This window comes from Mixophyes fleayi, chromosome 8 (assembly GCF_038048845.1).
Source record: "Mixophyes fleayi isolate aMixFle1 chromosome 8, aMixFle1.hap1, whole genome shotgun sequence".
Taxonomy (NCBI): Eukaryota; Metazoa; Chordata; class Amphibia; order Anura; family Limnodynastidae; genus Mixophyes; species Mixophyes fleayi.
In genome coordinates, this window is record NC_134409.1 from 140,925,844 (window position 1) to 140,944,538 (window position 18,695).

Here is an 18,695-nt window from a genome sequence, read left to right on the forward strand (position 1 = left end):
TCTCTAGATCACACAACCACCATTCTCCATGTCTCTCTGTAGATCACACATCCACCATTCTCCAGGTCTCTCTCTAGATCACACATCCACCATTCTCCATGTTTCTCTGTAGATCACACATCCACCATTCTCCATGTCTCTCTGTAGATCACACATCCACCATTCTCCAGGTCTCTCTCTAGATCACACATCCACCATTCTCCATGTCTCTCTCTAGATCACACAGCCACCATTGTCCATGTCTCTCTCTAGATCACACATCCACCATTCTCCATGTCTCTCTCTAGATCACACAACCACCATTCTCCATGTTTCTCTGTAGATCACACATCCACCATTCTCCATGTCTCTCTGTAGATCACACAGCCACCATTCTCCATGTCTTTCTCTAGATCACACATCCACCATTCTCCATGTCTCTCTGTAGATCACACATCCACCATGTCTCTCTGTAGATCACACATCCACCATTCTCCATGTCTCTCTCTAGATCGCACATCCACCATTCTCCATGTCTCTCTCTAGATCGCACAGCCACCATTCTCCATGTCTCTCTGTAGATCACACATCCACCATTCTCCATGTCTCTCTCTAGATCGCACAGCCATCATTGTCCATGTCTCTCTCTAGATCACACAGCCACCATTCTCCATGTCTCTCTGTAGTTCACACATCCACCATTCTCCATGTCTCTCTCTAGATCGCACAGCCACCATTGTCCATGTCTCTCTCTAGATCGCACAGCCACCATTGTCCATGTCTCTCTGTAGATCACACAGCCACCATTGTCCATGTCTCTCTCTAGATCGCACATCCACCATTCTCCAGGTCTCTCTCTAGATCACACATCCACCATTCTCCATGTCTCTCTCTAGATCGCACAGCCACCATTCTCCATGTCTCTCTGTAGATCACACATCCACCATTGTCCATGTCTCTCTCTAGATCGCACAGCCACCATTGTCCATGTCTCTCTGTAGATCACACAGCCACCATTGTCCATGTCTCTCTCTAGATCGCACAGCCACCATTCTCCATGTCTCTCTCTAGATCGCACAGCCACCATTCTCCATGTCTCTCTGTAGATCGCACATCCACCATTCTCCATGTCTCTCTCTAGATCGCACAGCCACCATTGTCCATGTCTCTCTGTAGATCGCACAGCCACCATTCTCCATGTCTCTCTCTAGATGCCTCTTTCTCTAGCGCACACAAATACCTCTTCCCGTGATCCTTTCTCACAGCCGTTTCTTGCTTTGCAGCTTTACCATAAAGCAAATAAACTGTTTAAGAAATAAGATTTTCTTTATTTACACATCTTTCCCACTTCTCAACATGAGTGCAAGAAAGTATTTTAATCAAAGTAAATCTTACTATAAAAATATTCCTCTGGTAAATCCAATATATACATACACAGCCATATACAATTCAAGTATTCCCATTGCTGAAGACAATGTGCGCCCAACACCTTCTCTTCAACACCATTTATATTGTGCTCGCTGGAAACAGAACCACAGGGGGAAACTGCAGCTACAACTCGGGATGAAAGAGCTTTGTATAATGGTCACATTAAATTACATTTTCACATATTTGTATAGAAACAGGAAGTGGGAATCAAGATATATATGAAAGGTAAAAACCTTACTGTAACCATTTCCATTGTCTCTCTTTTCCCAACTGGTTCTTGATTGCAGAATTGTCCCAAAAACAGAAAAAAAGTGACCTGTCCCCAAAGTTGTAGGTACATCATTTCCCTTATAGGAGAACAGGCCACGCTGTGTACTAAACATATAATCAGCCTCGTGCCTCAGAGATTTCTCTAGTTCCTAGAAATTGATAGTCTGCATTCGGGCCACAATATGGCTGCCTCCATTGTGTATAGGAGACTTTATTATGATGATTATTATTATGAGTTAAACCATACAATTTGTGTTATTACAGTTACATTTGTAGTATGATGGAGATATCCCTATAACTGTTATATTCAGATTGCCCCCCCCGCCCATGTTGTAGTGTTCAGTTAGTTCAACTCTAGAAAACATTGTGACCATGAACAGGACACTGGCCAGAGGTTATTGATCAGACATCTGTTATTGGTGCTGTCCATTGCCCTTTGTTATAATTGGCGCCAATCTGTAGAAATTAGCAAGTTTTGTGCAGCTTTGCTCATATGTCGGGGCGCTCACAGTGTTCCCTTTAAGTCCTCTTCATCGGATGACGTCCCAGCATTATCCAGCTCATCCTCAGAGGCAGGAGGCGCTGGGGGGAAGGGCTGGTCGCGATCCAGGTTTATGTAGGTGACGTTCAGATTAATGTAGTGATCTCCCCACAGAGAATTGGATATAACTTCCATCTCTCTGACCAGCTGGGTAAAGGATGGACGTTCATCTGGCTGAGGGCTCCAGCACTGCAGCATGAGAGTATAGCTGTGGAAAAGTAGGGATGATTTAGAAAAGAACAATGTAAAGCATAAAACACGGATAAATTCTGCATTGTAATAATGGGAGTATGTGAGCTTTAGTTACAGACATACTTTTAGTTAAAGTTATTAAACTCCTATTTCATTCACTTATCAGTCTGTCTGTCTGTACTGTATTGTTAATTTTCTGCTGACTTATGAAAACTATCAGAGAGCTGTTTGGAGCAGAGCGCATCCTAGTGGTATATGATGGAACTGCAGAATTCATGGTATACACTCACAGTGGGTCCGGGCAGTACTCGGGCTGTGGAAGGCGTCTCCCCCTGTACAGGTATCGAGTGATGTCATATGGATCTACGTCTGGATAAGGGGGAGCTCCTCGAGTCATCAGCTCCCACAACAGGACCCCAAATGACCACTGTGGAGAAAGGTGATAAAGTGAATTATTAAATCACATATTTAAATCAGTTCTGACACCACATAAACCTGGTTGCTCAGAACCCTCTAATTCCTCCTCCATCCCATCTCTTTCTTCTGATTATCACAATAAATGTCCATTAGCCGTTGTCTGCCAGATGATCTCACCACATCACTCTTGGTGGTGAACTTCTGGGTCTGTAGACTCTCCAGCGCCATCCACTTGACGGGCAGCCGCGTATTTTTATGACGCCGGACACTATAATATTCCTTATCAAACACATCACGGGCCAGACCAAAATCTGCCACCTTCACCTGGAAAGTCTCTTCGAGCCTGAAACAAAAAGAATCACAGAGCTCGGTAATACAGGGCGAAGTTGCTGATGTTAGAACACAGTTAGGGGTTATCCTAATCCAGGAGTGGACTGTGCCTTGCAGATACTCAGTGTACTTTGTCTTTTGTATGGTGAATACACAATAACTGCAAAATTACAGCAAGGGGGTCTGGGGACATACAGACAGATACCCATTGTCATATGGCCTGGAGAAAGCACCATCCAAGGCATTAATCACACACATACAGCAAGCAGTACCAAGTATACTGCAATTACAATTGCAAATCACTCTGCACATAGGGAAATGCTACACAGGCTTCCTAAAGTCACATCTACCTGATCAGCCTGTGTAACAGGAATTAGAATTGGCTCAGCAGCCTATTAGGACCATTTCGAAGGAAAAAAAATGCAGATAGCCAAGTGACCCAGCTCAAGTTAACCCTCTATGATATCGGCCCCCTGTCCCCCAGCACAACCAGCCCCTACGGGACAGAGAGACTCTACTCACATGCAGTTCCGAGCAGCCAAATCTCTGTGCACAAATTTCATCTGTGCAAGATACTCCATCCCCTGAGAGACCTGCAGACCAAACCCAACCAGGTCCTTCACTGTGGGATTCTGCAGCAGATATAGAGAAACACAGGATGTGGGTAAATATCAACTTTATACGTATTATTTCCTCCTGACCGTCACCAGCGCACACACAGTCAGCATCCAAGTTTATGCAGAAAGTAGTGAAGGGCTTTAGACTTTCTTCCCACCTTACAGTTGTAGTTACATTGTTGTTTTAGGAGGTCTGCTCAAATACAAACTAGAGGGGTTCAGCATCTATTGTTGTGTAAGGCTTTGCAACTCTGTCATTGATTACCAGTGTTTGGTGTTTTTTTTTTAAAGTCTATTCACCACCACAAAGCAAATCTGTACAATACCTCTATTTTTGCTGGATCACTAATGGTGGAGATAATGATTGATACAAATGGAGCATCTTCCATCCAGTCTCCATAATCAGGAAGGGCCCTTGGTCTCATGATTGATCCAGGGTAAAGGCTTCTTTTTCCCCATTCAGTAAAATCATCCAGGAGTGTGTGTGTGTTAAGTTTGATGGGTTACGAATACCGTGATGTTGGCCATGATTACTGTGTTATCGTAAAGCAGATCGAAGGCCTCATAGGCCAGCAGTGATATACTGGTTGGGGCTAGGACCCTCCTCCTGGCATGGCTTTGGCCCTGAAGGATCTACTCTCCCCTCCCTTCCTTAAACCATTGCTAGCTCAGCCTCGTACATTAGACCTCCCCCCTCAGTGAAGCAATTTGAGGTGCAGGACCAGGGCAGAGAGTCCTTTTATTCTTGGTCAATGAATCAGAACATCAGACACTTAGCAGTTTAGGCCATATTAAACAGCAGCGTACCCAATCTTCAGATGTGCTCTAGTAAAATATAGTATAAATAGGGTTATACAATGAAGGCAATAATGCTACAGACTCACCCTGTCCTCACTGCGTATGAAATGTCGTAGGTCCCCATGAGACATATATGGGAGGACGACCAAGGGTAGACCCTCCCGTGGCAAGAAAATCCCAATTAGAGACAAGACGTGGGGGTGGTGAAAACTCTTCATTAGGATCCCTTCCCGTAAAAACTCCTCCACCTCCTCTACATCGGTAATCCCTGCAAAGCAAACCGGGTCACTCCAACAAACATTAAAGTATAATGAATAAGTAAACAGTGGAAATAAATCAGCGAATATCATGTTAATTATATTTATTTTAGAATGCGGAGCTTTTGAATTTTACTCCCAAGGGACCATTTCCCATCATGCCCCGGGAAGAAAGAGGCAATACCAGCGTAATTTCCCCACAATACCAGCAGTCATTGCTACGGGGTTCTAAGAGGAAAATCACGGCCCAGTATCTCCAACAACAACCAGTTATATCCTCACTGTTGAGAGATTTGACAGCGCAGTGCAGCTCTCGCCCATCTTCATCGATATATGTTCCATGGTAGACACTTCCGAAGTGACCTATGGGGGAACAGAAAGAGAAGTCACAATCCAGATCGGGGGTGGAGCTTACAAGGTGGAATAAGAGAAAACTCTGAATCCACAGACAGGATCGGGGAAAAACAGCCAGTTCTACAGATATAAGAATCAAACCATTGTTTCCATTACTGAATAGTTTAAGGGTCCATATTGAAATAAAGCCTTTCTCCATATCAGAATACTCTGATTCAATTACATTTTTTATTTATTTATTTTAGTAAATATGGAACTTGAAGCACAGGATCATACCGCTAGTTCCTATGGTATGTGAGAGTCAGCAAACCACGTCACGTATGATGGACCCAAGTCAGGCTGGCGAAACGGTAAGATTCCTCTTACTGCCATTATTGCCAGGAAGCCACGTAATGATAGAAAACTAGCCCTATCTCTGCTTAATGATAGTGCTGCTAACTAAGCCTGCTTGTTATAATCTCTGCGAGCTGTGTCCTTGTTGTTACTAATTGTTCCTACAGACAAGAAAGATCTATATCATTTTTAGAATATCCCCCAGTTCTGACTGCTAAGGCCATCTCAACCAAATTCTTAAATTCAGTGGCTACAGGCCAGGTTTTCATGGGCAGCACAGTGGTTAGCACTTCTGCCTCACAGCACTGGGGCCATGAGTTTGATTCCTGACCATGGCCTTATCTGTGTGTAATTTGTATGTTCTTCCCATGTTTGCGTGGTTTCCTCCGGGTGCTCCGGTTTTCTTCCACACTCCAAAAACATACTGGTAGGTTAATTGGCTACCCTTAAATTGCCCTTAGTCTCTCTCGGGGTGTGTGTGTGTGTGTGTGTGTGTGTGTGTGCGCGCGCATGTTAGGGGATTTGAGGCAGGGACTGATGTGAATGAGTTCTCTGTGCAGCGCTGCCGGATTAGTGGCGCTATATAACTAGATGATGATCTCCTGGTTCGTCTTTGTGCAACCTTTGATTTAATGAGTTATAGCTCCAGGTTTTGATCTAGATAGTATTTAATTCTAGACTGTTTAATGTGACTTGTGACCGTACGAGATCTGACCTTTCCCAATTATCTGATCACGGTGTGTGGTCAGACGGCTCTCCAGAATAAGGACGTCCTTCACTTCATCCAGCAGTTCTGGCCTTAAATTGTCAAGTAAGCTGGTGAGTAGAAGCGGCATGGAACTTGCCCCAATGCTGCCACCAGAGTAATTGCCACCATGGATGGACAATCCACCAGAACTACTGGTAGGGATATCTGTGCGGGCAGAGAAAGGCTAGTGTTAGGATCTCAGTGTGGCTGTGTCAAGCCCGAGAACTGGGCAAACAGACGGTGGTAGGAGCAAAGAGGATTAATAGAACAAGAACAATGAAGAGAACAAGAAGCATTGAGCAGGATGCACAAATTAATACAATTGTTTGGGATTTTGGTGGGTGGATGAATGGCAGAACTGGTACAAAAGACAGAAATGCTTGGTGATAAAATGAAATATTGGTCTCTTACAAGACTCTCTGTAGTCCCCAAAACGAACGGAGATGGGAGACAAGACGGTGTCTCTGTTATTTACCAGTAATTCCAAATTCTCCGTTGCTGAAACAAACCAAAGACTGGTTATTAGTGATGCTTTAAGGTCACTGTACTCCTGTACTTACAGTTATATAAGCAACATGTTTCTTACCTTTCTTCTTCTTCTTCTTAAACCTTTTCAGGAGGAGGAAGATTAAAATTGCACAAACCAACAGAGAGGCCACAGTTCCCAAAACTATTCCCACGACAGGATCCAACAAATTCACTATCACCACGTGGCCCAGCTCGGTGCAGTACCCATCTACACACACCTGAGGACAAGGTAATAAGACAGAACTAGGCAGAGGGTAAATGCACCAGAGGACAAGGAAATAACATCACCATTTGTAAAGAGTCACAAAACTCTGCAGCGCAGTTTTGAGAAAGAGCTTGAAAGAAGGTTGGAGGAGTGTCTGGCCAGGTGGGGTAGGGAGTTCCATAGGTTGTGAGCAGCCCAGAAGGCTGGAGTGAGAAGTGATTATCAGAGGGAAGGTGAAGTGCTGGCCAGAGGCAGATGAAAGATCACATGTACGAGGGGTACGGGTTGTCAAGGCTTTGAAGTTGAGAGTGAGTAGCTGTGAGGAACCAGTGTAGGGATTTACATCGTACAGAGGAAGATCAGTCTCGTTGCAGCATTTTGGGCATATTATGGAGGGGAAGGGCAGATAGCAGTAGGTTGCAGTAGATAATGAGAGAATGGATAAGGGGTTTTGGCAACCACCTGAGGGCGAAAGGGGCATATTCTGCCAATGTCTAAAAGACAGCGCAAAGGACTGGATGTGTGGAGTGAAGTGAGGTCAGGGTGACACCAAGGCAATTAACTTGGGGAACTGACAAGAGCGTGATGTTATCAACTGTGAGGGCAAATAGAGGAGGGGTAATAACATCAGAGAGGGGAAGATGAGAAGAGAAAAAAAAGAAGAGTGATGAGAACAGGGCCTGAAGGACCCCAAAACACAGGGTGGAGGGGAGGATGGGTCAAGGATAGAGACACTGAGAGGTGTTGGGAGGGAACAGGATTGAGGCAAACAAGCAAGAGAGGAGTGTGGAGACCTCACCCTCAGTAACAGGAGATATAATACAATAAGACAGGACTCATACATACATTTACTGATAATAAACAGTTACACTGATCAAGGTCTAAAATATTAGTAGGATGAAATGTAATTATATGGAACAGCCGTCCTTACGGAGATACAGAAGAACAGTCTCTAGTCCTCAATATATATCAGCATGGATATACAGGTACTCCTCACTTAACGACCGAGTTCCGTTCCTACGACTAGGTCGTTAAGCGAATTGGTCGCTAAGTGAGTACAGTACTGTTATATGCACCTGCATGTATTGTAATCATTTTTATTGATTCTGAATGAAGAAATAGACTAAAGATAACTGTATTTTGTTAGTTTGCTTTACATTACATAACACTGCATAACAGAAAATAAACATGTGTACAGTAAAGCTCTACAAACAGCAGCAATTATAACAATGAGGACCCAGGGAGAACCTGGTCGTAACTCCGAGTGGTCATTAAATGGGTAGGTTGTTAAGTGAGGAGTACCTGTAGTCTCTATACTTTACCTGGACCACGGCTCCTTGCTTGGGTATAACCATGTCATTGGGAATCCTGCAAGTGATTTCATTCCCCACTACTTTAGGGGAACACTCTCTGCCGTCGACTGTCATGGAGACGTTAAGACATTTGATTGGTTGATCCAGGTATTCTTGCTACATGGGGTAAAATATAAAATTAGCTGATAGACTAAACTATAACCACACATGTAGGTTTTCAACTGGACAAGATCTTGCCACGCGTGCAGATCATCTCCAACGTATATATGGAGCCTATCAGTGCGGTCAGAAGTTGACTCACAGCGCGGGTCGATACATCTTCTGCCCGTGTTTGCCCGGCAGGGATTCCATTGATTCTGTTCTAATTGTTATCTATCATGGCTGTTGTTCTGTGGCTACATTTGTTGTATTATTAGGACAATTGCTCGTTATCGCTGGTGACATCACAGCATGTGTTCCAGCATTAGTGTTGTCCTCAATGCTTCATCATGGATGTGTCAACGAATGTATAGGTCACACAAGTCCGTAACCAGACAGGTCTGATACCGGCATTTGGTTCTATGATGTTGAATACATTGCTTAATGCCAGAGATATTTTGGACTTTATACGTCAACTACACTCACAATAAACATCATGGGCTTGATTCATGAAGGAATGTAAATGCCGATACGTGCTGTATTTTTGCGTAAAATTACTCTGCGTGTGCCCAGAAACTGACTATACAGCAGTGAACGTAAAAACATCCAGCTCATGTTGGAGTGCAGGACCCTTACTTCAGCCTACGATTTCAGGGGCAGAACGGGGAGGGGAAGGGGCGTATGCACGTAGTCAGTGTACAGTAAGGGAGTGCCAAGCTTCCGGGCCGCAGCAACGTCCAATTCAAGTCTTGGACATCTCTAAGGTACGTGTTTTTCTGTCGTACCACTGACACCCAACCTGTAGCTGGTGCAAGTGCTGACTACTAGTGATGACGGCTGTGTATACAGCTAGAACATGTGTTTGCAATCAGTAGCAACTTTAAATATTCATTGTATGTACAGTAGACATTAATAACATGATACATTATTTTTATGGGAGGAGGAAATAGAATACTTTTTTTAAATATTTTTTCATTAATAGCTACATTATTAACAGGTGACAATCATGGAATATTTTTTTTTCTGTGCGTTCTGCTGGAACTTTATATTCCACGTATGTATTGGACGTATCCTGCAGTGTATTGTCTGTTAGAGCAGATATGATCTTCTCCAGCATGTGAAGCCACACCCGATAGAGTATGCCAATGAGACCCGTAGGGTTGCCTCTCGTTCTGTCTCCACCACTACAAAGTGGACATTTGGGTAGATGTAACCGTCGCGTTTCCTCTGATAATCAGTGCAGAGTGCAGAGCAGGACAGACCCCTCGCTCCACTGCACCACCAGTTACTATCCCAGAGAAGCCGTTATCACACTCATATGACAGGTTCTAATTTAGTGTTTCAAAATTGTGATTTTACTACACTATGGATGGGCGATTCTAGTAAGTATTTAAAGAAGTCGGTTACACCAGTTGCATTGCTCTTTATACTTCATTAAGACTGAAAACAGAGAACAAAGGAATCTGGTTCAGATAAACTTACAAGTACACAGTAATAGTACAATGATACAGACCTGCTAAGTTGTAAATGCTACACTATTAGATGTAAATGCTACACTTTGTGTGTTATCCATATACACACATTTGTGACTGTTTTACATAAATAAACTTGAATTTCAGGTCTAGAGGTCTTTTAAGCTCATCCAATTGTAAGTGGCGCCAATCACCATAATCAGTATACAGCACAAGTTAACCAACACCCCCCTTCCCCTCCCACCCCCCCCCCCCCACCAACCAGGGTAAATCCTCTCCGTTGCTCACATATTTAGCAGATTAACGACTTCTCCTTTTGCAGTTCTTTAGATAAATTCCATGAGTATTAATCTCCTGCAGCCGTTCCTAAACATTATCCAAGGTCTCGCAGGGATAGGTTTCCTCTCAAATTCCCAACCCTTTCCCTCTATATATAAAACTCTGCCCCCCACCGTCACCCAGTCTTACATGTGTCTGTATTTCCATGTCCCCTTTCTTCAGTGTCAAACGCTTTTCCTCGTTCTCAAAAGGGTGGACAACATAGTTTCTTAAATATATGAAGTTATTAGAAGCGTTATATATATATCCATCCAGCTCCAGACTCAGGGTCCCCAGCAAGAATCGATAGCTATTTAATACTGGTGTACCGCACACAATGCGGTTGGGGGAGAAGGCGCCTTCACAGACCTGTGTAAAACAAGAGGTTAATTGAAAATATACATATAATAAACATACATTGGTGGGTAAATGTGAGTATATGGGGTCTGCGTGCTAATGCCGCCATCCTATAGACAGTGTAATAATTTGTCATGGGGCTAGTGGCGGACTCCGGATATATTTATGTGTTATAGATAACAGATGTAATGGGGGGCACGGAGGTACTGGTGAAGGAATAGACCGACCAGGGTAGTTCACTAATAATTACAAAATTGAAATCACGTTAAGGGGAGCGGCCTGATAATATGGAACAATAGGCGCTGTGTAACTACTTATTGTGCATAGCTCACTACATGTGGTCTCACGGCTGAGAAACGTCTGTCTCCCCGAGACCTCATGCATGACTTGGGGCCCAGTGATCACTGTACACTGAAGAGTCATTTGGAAGGTTTCGGGCACAGTGGTTAGCATTGCTGCCTCACAGCGCTGGGGTCACGGGTTCAATTCCAACCAGGGTCTTTTCTGGGTGGAGTTTGTATGTTTTTCCCATTTTTGTGTGTGTTTCCTCCATACTGGTAGATTATTTAGCTTCTGACATAAACGCGCGCTTGTGTGTGTGCGCTTGTGTGTGCGCTTGTGTGTGTGAGGGACAGAGAGAATATAGACTGTAAGCTCCAATGGAGCAGGGTCCGATATGAGTGATTATATTTTCTCTGTACAGCACTATGTAATATGACAGTGCTATATACACAAACAATAGTAAACACAAAGACTGGACACAACAGACAGATGAACAGTATGTACCGACCTTCTTTACACCATTATACGAAACCGTTATACTAGAAACTGAATCCAAGTTTGTCCCCTGAATGGTAAGAGAAGATCCTCTGTAGGAGAGAAGGGGTGGAGGGTAACTTATAAAGTGCATCGCTCCCGCTGGACACAGTCTAACAAGCGAGAGTGCCCCATCCATCTGGGATTGGTACAGATTGGTCTGAACTACAGTTATTTCCCCCCGCTTATTTTAATGATAAAATATCCCTTATAGCCGCAATTTAATGACTTCTGTTCCTGCCATTATTATACACTGTTTTCATTGTATATATTTTCTATTCTGTATTGTGTGACCTGCTGTCTTTGTATCTGGCCTCCAAGTACAAAGTAACAGATGCAGACATCAGTATTGTGAGATATGGAGACACTAAAACCCCATTATCCATCTTATATTAGCCAAGAACATCTCTTACCGAGCCAAGCTGCAGCGAGGCTGGATGCTCTCAACGCGTGGGTTAGGCTTGTAGATGAACGGTTGGGGGTAATGGGCCTGGGCTCCATCCAACCACAGAGTGATATTTCTGGGTCCAAGGGAGTTGACTGGAGGTGTAATGCAGCAAAGGTCGCCTGTAGGACAAGACCTAAAAGGACAGAAATAGAGGTTCAGGTCTAGACATCTATAAATTTATTTATCCTTACAGTGCACCCCAATATATAAGCACTGCTCCCCCACCACCTATAATATATGGTGAATATCTAAGTCCTCACTCATTGTCCATCCTGCATTCCAAGTCTGCTACATAAACCTGCTGGGTCTCTCCCGCTCCCAGATTTTGTCCCTTCAGTATCAGTCTGGATCCTCCAACCAAAGGTCCAAAAGATGGAGACACGGACGTAAGAACTGGCTCCTGTGAAGACATATAGATAGGGAGACATTAGGGACGTCACAAGCTCTGTGTCTTCTATCACACCATGACCTCGGTGATCTCTGAAGCTCATCTCTGACCCTGACACACGTGTTCTGGAACCGGTGTGTTACAGATGAACGTGTCTTTATAAACACCGGCAGGACTCCTACCTCCATAGCACTATACGGGGATACTTCCATGAGGACAGCCAGACTAATGTGAGAACTAAGACACTGTGCGGCCTTTGGCCCCCTCCCCACCACACACAGGAAAATGTGTTAAAGAAATCCAGTCCCCTCAATGCCCACTGGGCCTCAGTCAGAAGCCTTGGTTGCCTAATGGATGATTCGGCTCTGATTTGTAAGTAACCAACACATGGAGGCATTGGGGGGAGGTAGTGTGTGTCTGGCCTGCCCCTGAACTAGAACTACTTATATACTGTATATTATAAAACAAAACACTCATTTTATTGTAATGCTGCTTAGACAGAATTCCTGAATTCTTTGCCCTGACCTCTTTGCCCTGCGAACTCTGACTACCCGGTACCCTTCCCCCACTCTGTCTGATTACATACCACAAAGTTGAAGCCATTGATGGTGCTGCTGCCTTCAATATAGTAATTGTAGTTTTTTAGATTTTCATTGATTGTTACTGTGATATCAGCAGGTGACGCCGTGTCCGGGGGCCCCCTGGTCTGTAGAGTGCAAACAATTCTGGAGAGAAGAGGATCCAGTTAGATCCCGACAGCCACAGAGCTCAGTCCCGATACATGAACATATTTTCTGATACTACCTGCTGCTGTGGCTCCTCTGTGCATCCACCAGACATTCCCGGGATCCCACGGTCACTCTGTGAGTCCCCTCTGTGATCTGCATGTTGGCAGGTTCGTTGTACACCTTATGAGACTGGAAATCAGTTCCACAGATGGTGATGGTGGTGGAACCGCGTAACGGAGCGATTCTAGGATAAAACTGCAGCAAAGATAAAGATATTACCTAACAGACAGACTTCTCCCAGATAGCTGAGCACAGTGTGACCTGTGACGTACGATGCTGGGAGTACCTTCACTTCAGAAAGACAGTGAGATGTGAGGAACAAAGACTAGCTAATTAAGCTTATTGACAATCTAATTAATATTTTAATTCTACACATAATGTAAATAACCTCAGTTATTGCCATTATATCCAATATAAAAACAACAACAAAAACCAGTATGGCTTTAAAGAAATAAAACAACGTGGCTCATTTTCTTGGTTGAGAATACTGGCTGCTGGGCAGATTCTTTTATTGTGTGAGTTGCACTAGACAGATAAAAGCGAATTGCTGATTGGTTGATGGAGTTCAAGGCAAGCTTTGCACCTAAAGGTGTCAATAAATCAGTTCTTCCCCTGTATTGAGCTAAATGCCTCTACGTAAAGTTACTGTGTCTCTACCAGATGCTCGCAGTGGTCATGTCTCATCTGGTGATAGCTCCTGCTCCAATCATTCAATGATCCTGTCTCAAATACTGGAGACAACTCATTCAGGCTTTCGTCAAAGCACGTTCTGTATGAATCCCACCCCCAGAAAGGATAATTGCCCCAGCACCCGTCAGCTGCTCCTATGTTCAATGTGGTTCAGACAGAAATGCAGAACACACTCTTGTGCTAATCTGGTCCGACCTGCATTTTACCGATGCTGCGGAGCAACCTAAACGTTCCTCTCTCTGACAGCGCTTGTCTTGTTGTTTGCAACTTAATGAAATAAACACTTATAAAGGTTGTGGTGGAGGAGGAAAGATTACAGCGATAACAACTGCATCTCCAGCCACATAAGGATTTGTATTCCAACACTGATTTCACAGGGGGTGGGAAATTGTGGGCAATTATTTGGGTTACAAAATAGACAAAACAACAGAGAAACTCCTACTTCACTAATGATCGGCAGGCAGGTATTTTGGTTCCACTGTCCTTCACACTCCTGGCTTCGGGAACAGCCATTTTTACACCATCCGCATCCCATGTAGCGAGGTGCGCGCAGGCAGCGACTACAGCTGAGGAGGTGACGACACCCAGGGCCTGCAACGCTGACCTTTGTCACCTGTAGGGAAAGTCAGACATGGAGACCCGTCTTCTGTCTACATTACCCCCTTGCAGTAAACTCCCCAATATATTTCCACTTACCTGGTTCCCAGTGACAAATAGTAAATCGTCTCCGATGCGGGTGACCTCACGGGACACGGACTCATTGGGACACAGGGAAAAGTTGGACAGAATAAGTGGGTTGCTGTTGCGTTGCAGAATAACCTGACAGAGGGGTGGAGAGTACAGTGTAAAATCAGAGAAACAATGTAACATCATTGGCTGCCGCATTGTGTGACTGACAATAACAAAAGCGGAACACACAACAATGTTGCAGCAGTGTACAACAGACACAAATCTGCATTATAAAATGTAAATATAATTGTACACCAATATATGTTTATACAGAATATTTTCTGCTCTAGAGACCCCATGGGGCCATAGGCAAGATACAGGTTTGGTCCCCCTTCTCCCCCCTCCGTTTGTTAAAAAAGCACCGGTTAGAGTAATCTAAGCCCCTCATGAAAAAAAAACATGTGAAGACAGGTTAGGGTACTCCGGGCCCCTCAGCGGGCCCTAGCAGGAGCCTAGGCTATGCTCACCTGCATCATTCTCCCATCAGAGGTGCCGAGGAATCCAATGGTTTGAGATTCCTGGGTGATAGCGTACAGGGAGGTGAGGAGAGCACTCTTCATGCGTCCATTAAACATATCCACTCGTCTCATGGGAGGGGTAACCAGAGTGGGTACATTCCAACAGCTGCGGTCTATGACCAGGGCAGATTCATTCACCTAGGGAGAGAGATCAGTGGTTGGATAAAGTAAATGTTTGTAGTCAGTCCGAGTTGCTACTCTGTGTGTCCTTCACATATTGTGTTCTGGAACATATCTCAACTGGGCTATTAGGTAACATTAGTCACCTCACAGGAACCATTTCTTTTAAGCTCTTGTTATATACAGTTAAGTCCATAAATATTGGGACATCAACGTAATTCTCATATTTTGGGCTCTATACACCACCACAGTGGATTTGAAATGCAACTAACAAGATGTGCTTTAACTGCAGACTTTCAGCTTTAATTTGAGGGTATTTACATCAAAATCAGGTGAACAGTGTAGGAATTACAACGGTTCCTATATGTGTCTCCTATTTTTTAAGGGACCAAAAGTAATGGAACAAACTAAACAATCCTACATCAAACTTTCAATTTTTAATACTTTGTTGCAAATCCTTTGCAGTCAATTACAGCCTGAAGTCTGGAAGGCATAGACATCACCAGACGCTGGGTGTCATCCCTGGTGATGCTCTGCCAGGCCTCTACTGCAAATGTCTTCAGTTCCTGCTTATTCTTGGGGCATTTTCCCTGCAGTTTTGTCTTCATCAAGTGAAATGCAGCTCAATCGGATTCAGGTCAGGTGACTGACTTGGTCATTGCATAACATTCCACTTGTTAGCCTTAAAAAACTCTTTGGTTGCTTTTGCAGTATGCTTCGGGTCATTGTCCATCTGCACTGTGAAGCGTCGTCCAAGGAATTCTGAAGCATTTGACTGAATATGAAACAGATAATATTGCCCGAAACACTTCAGAAATCATCCCACTGCTTTTGTCAGCAGTCACATCATCATTAAATACAAGGGAACCAGTTCCATTGGCAGCCATATATGCCCACGCCATGACACTACCACCACCATGCTTCACTAATGAGGTGGTATGTTTTGGATCATGAGCAGTTTCTTTCCTTCTCCGTACTCTTCTCTTCCCATCACTCTGGTACAAGTTGATCTTTGTCTCATCTGTCCATAGGATGTTGTTCCAGAACTGTAATGGCTTTTTTAGATGTTGTTTGCCAAACTCTAAACTGATCTTCCTGTTTTTGTGGCTCACAAATGGTTTACATCTTGTGGTGAACCCTTTATATTCACTCTTGTGAAGTCTTCTCTTGATTGTTGACTTTGACACATATACACCTACCTCCTGGAGAGTGTTCTTGAATTGGCCAACTGTTGTGAAGGGGTTTTTCTTCACCAGGGAAAAAATTCTTCTGTCATCCACCACAGTTGTTTTCCGTGGTCTTCCGGGTCTTTTGGTGTTGCTGAGCTCTCCGATGCGTTCTTTCTTTTTAAGAATGTTCCAAACAGTTGATTTGGCCACACCTAGGGGTCTATTTATGACCCTTTGTTTTTTTGACTTGATACTTTTCAATCCTTATCTCCTTGATAAGGATTGAAAAGTAACGGCTATGTATTAAAAAACTTCTCAGGGACAGCAGTGCCGATAACCTGCTGTCCCTGAGAAGTGACTCACCTGATCATCGCAGTCTTTTCTCATTTTTCAAGGCTGCGATGATCTTCTCTTTTTTTTTTTTCTTTTTTTGTTAGTGCGCATGCACCGACTGAATAGTTGGTGCATGCGCAGTAACATCCTTGCCGGCAAACTGCAGGATGATTGACAGGAAGGGATCACATGATGCCTCCACACATGCGCTGTCCAGCTCTGCTCTTCAGAGCAGAGCTGGACAGCGCGAAAGTTTTCAGATATGTTAATGTACGCCAGCTTCAGATGGCACCAGCTTCAGATGGCACCAGCTTCAGATGGCACCAGCTTCAGATGGCGTACATTAACATGTAAAAAAAGAGAAAATTTTCTCTAGTCAGCCTTTAATACATAGCGGTTCTGAGCACTTCCCATACACTGTTATGGGGAGTGCTCAGAAAAACGATAGGAAATGCAAAGCAGCAGATATCTGAGATATCTGCTGCGATGCTTCAATAGTACATAATGATTTCACGGTAGACCCCCGAAAACTGTTGTTTTCGGGGGTTTACCACAGGAAAAATGCTTGGTAAATAGACCCCCTAATGTTTTTGCTATCTCTCTGATGGGTTTGTTTTGATTTTTCAGCCTAACGGTGGCTTGCTTCACTGATAGTGACAGCTCTTTGAATCTCATATTAAGAGTCGACAGCAACAGATTCCAAATGCAAATGTCACAACTAGAATCAACTCCAGACCTTTTACCTGCTTAATTGATGATGAAATAACGAGGGAATAGCCCACATATGTCCATGAAATAGCTTTTGAGTCGTTTGTCCCATTACTTTTGGTCCCTTAATAGTGTGAGGCACATATAGAAACCGTTGTAATTCCTACACCGTTCACCTGATTTGGATGTAAATACCCTCAAATTAAAGCTGAAAGTCTGCAGTTAAATCACATCTTGTTAGTTTCATTGTGGTGATGTATAGAGCCCAAAGTATGAGAATTGTGTCGATGTGCCAATATTTATGGACTTGACTGTATGTCTAGTACATACATTATTTGTTATCCAGAGGGAATATAAACCCCTTATAAGTGTCTAGATCCCATGGAGAAGCCTGAAATATGCAGCTAAAAGCTCTGCCCTTTACCCTCAGCTATTGCACAAATGCCTTAACTACAACATTTACATAATACTTGACTCTCAGTACTATATGTACGTTATAACAATGGCTACTCTGAGCTTCTGCCATCATTCAGCCACTTGCTTTCTACTCAGCTCTCCGTTCTCTCCATATTTCTTCTCTATTATCTCTGTTGTCTCTGGACCTATCATCCCCTCTCCCCTTCCTAATTTTACTTTTGTCTCTACCCTTAAATCCTTCTCCCATTTGCATAACTTTACATTTTGGGGGCAGTATGTCTCGGTTTGGTAGTAGCCAAGCCCTCTCTTAAGTTTCTCCTTGTACTCAACACTGCAGCATATCTTCATCCCATCCTTGATGGACTCATCGATGAACTTCAGAGGGAACGCGCAAAGAGCGGACTTCTTGAGGGGTTTTGCACTCTGGGGCTCACTCTGAGCAAAGGCCGCAAACAGCACAAGGTCTCCAGGTTCCAAACTCAGTTCAGAAGACAAGTCGTTCCCCACACTGACAACGTGAGCAGCCTGTAAAATATTGAATGTTTGTGGTTCTGACCTCCGCCGGCGTTTATCCTCAACCCGACAATCCAAAACCAGCTCCCGATAACTAGAAGAGACCACCCACAAGAGAACCATTAATACAAGAAAAGACAAGACATTCAGCAGTCAACAGATCTCTTCCTTTCTCTAATATATACATTATTATTAGTAGTGACCAAAGTCCATATCTTCAAATAGAAGTTATTTGTAAAACATCTCTTGTATTCGGCCTCAACGCAGTAACAATATTGCACTACATATACTAGTACATACTATTGTCACTAATTAAATAACCAGCTTTCTATCATATACATAATGCTGCAATTGTCTACATCTTCTTGAGCGTTGCCTCACAAAGTTTACATTCTTCCCCAACATCTGTAATCTTATTCTCACACAGAAACTAGCTCATCTATACGGGATACTATATCAAACA

At 43.7% G+C, this 18,695-nt stretch overlaps 2 protein-coding genes across 4 annotated transcripts in view; one reads left to right on the top strand and one right to left on the bottom strand.

Moving 5' to 3' along the window:
* Positions 1 to 18,695, top strand: part of LOC142099920 (uncharacterized) — a 263,337-nt gene that overhangs the window by 145,017 nt on the left and 99,625 nt on the right. For 2 of the 3 annotated variants that reach the window (XM_075183882.1, XM_075183883.1), the window contains exons 2-3: positions 5,429 to 5,533; positions 6,882 to 7,021. The exons of the other annotated variant lie outside the window; for it this stretch is intronic. The gene's annotated coding sequence lies outside the window, so the exon portion shown is untranslated. The remainder of the gene's footprint in view (positions 1 to 5,428; positions 5,534 to 6,881; positions 7,022 to 18,695) is intronic. 3 annotated transcript variants of the gene reach the window in all.
* Positions 1,287 to 18,695, bottom strand: part of MST1R (macrophage stimulating 1 receptor) — a 35,858-nt gene continuing 18,449 nt past the window's right edge. The window contains exons 3-22 of the mRNA XM_075183889.1: positions 17,981 to 18,326; positions 14,922 to 15,110; positions 14,422 to 14,544; positions 14,168 to 14,338; positions 13,052 to 13,230; positions 12,834 to 12,972; positions 12,120 to 12,259; positions 11,825 to 11,992; positions 11,386 to 11,464; positions 10,389 to 10,607; positions 8,320 to 8,466; positions 6,851 to 7,010; positions 6,676 to 6,762; positions 6,232 to 6,429; positions 5,112 to 5,192; positions 4,659 to 4,840; positions 3,680 to 3,789; positions 3,005 to 3,170; positions 2,701 to 2,837; positions 1,287 to 2,426 (exon numbers count right to left, since the gene is read on the bottom strand). Coding sequence (XP_075039990.1) covers positions 2,183 to 2,426; positions 2,701 to 2,837; positions 3,005 to 3,170; positions 3,680 to 3,789; positions 4,659 to 4,840; positions 5,112 to 5,192; positions 6,232 to 6,429; positions 6,676 to 6,762; positions 6,851 to 7,010; positions 8,320 to 8,466; positions 10,389 to 10,607; positions 11,386 to 11,464; positions 11,825 to 11,992; positions 12,120 to 12,259; positions 12,834 to 12,972; positions 13,052 to 13,230; positions 14,168 to 14,338; positions 14,422 to 14,544; positions 14,922 to 15,110; positions 17,981 to 18,326 — 3,265 coding nt within the window. The 3' untranslated portion in view covers positions 1,287 to 2,182. The remainder of the gene's footprint in view (positions 2,427 to 2,700; positions 2,838 to 3,004; positions 3,171 to 3,679; positions 3,790 to 4,658; positions 4,841 to 5,111; positions 5,193 to 6,231; positions 6,430 to 6,675; positions 6,763 to 6,850; positions 7,011 to 8,319; positions 8,467 to 10,388; positions 10,608 to 11,385; positions 11,465 to 11,824; positions 11,993 to 12,119; positions 12,260 to 12,833; positions 12,973 to 13,051; positions 13,231 to 14,167; positions 14,339 to 14,421; positions 14,545 to 14,921; positions 15,111 to 17,980; positions 18,327 to 18,695) is intronic.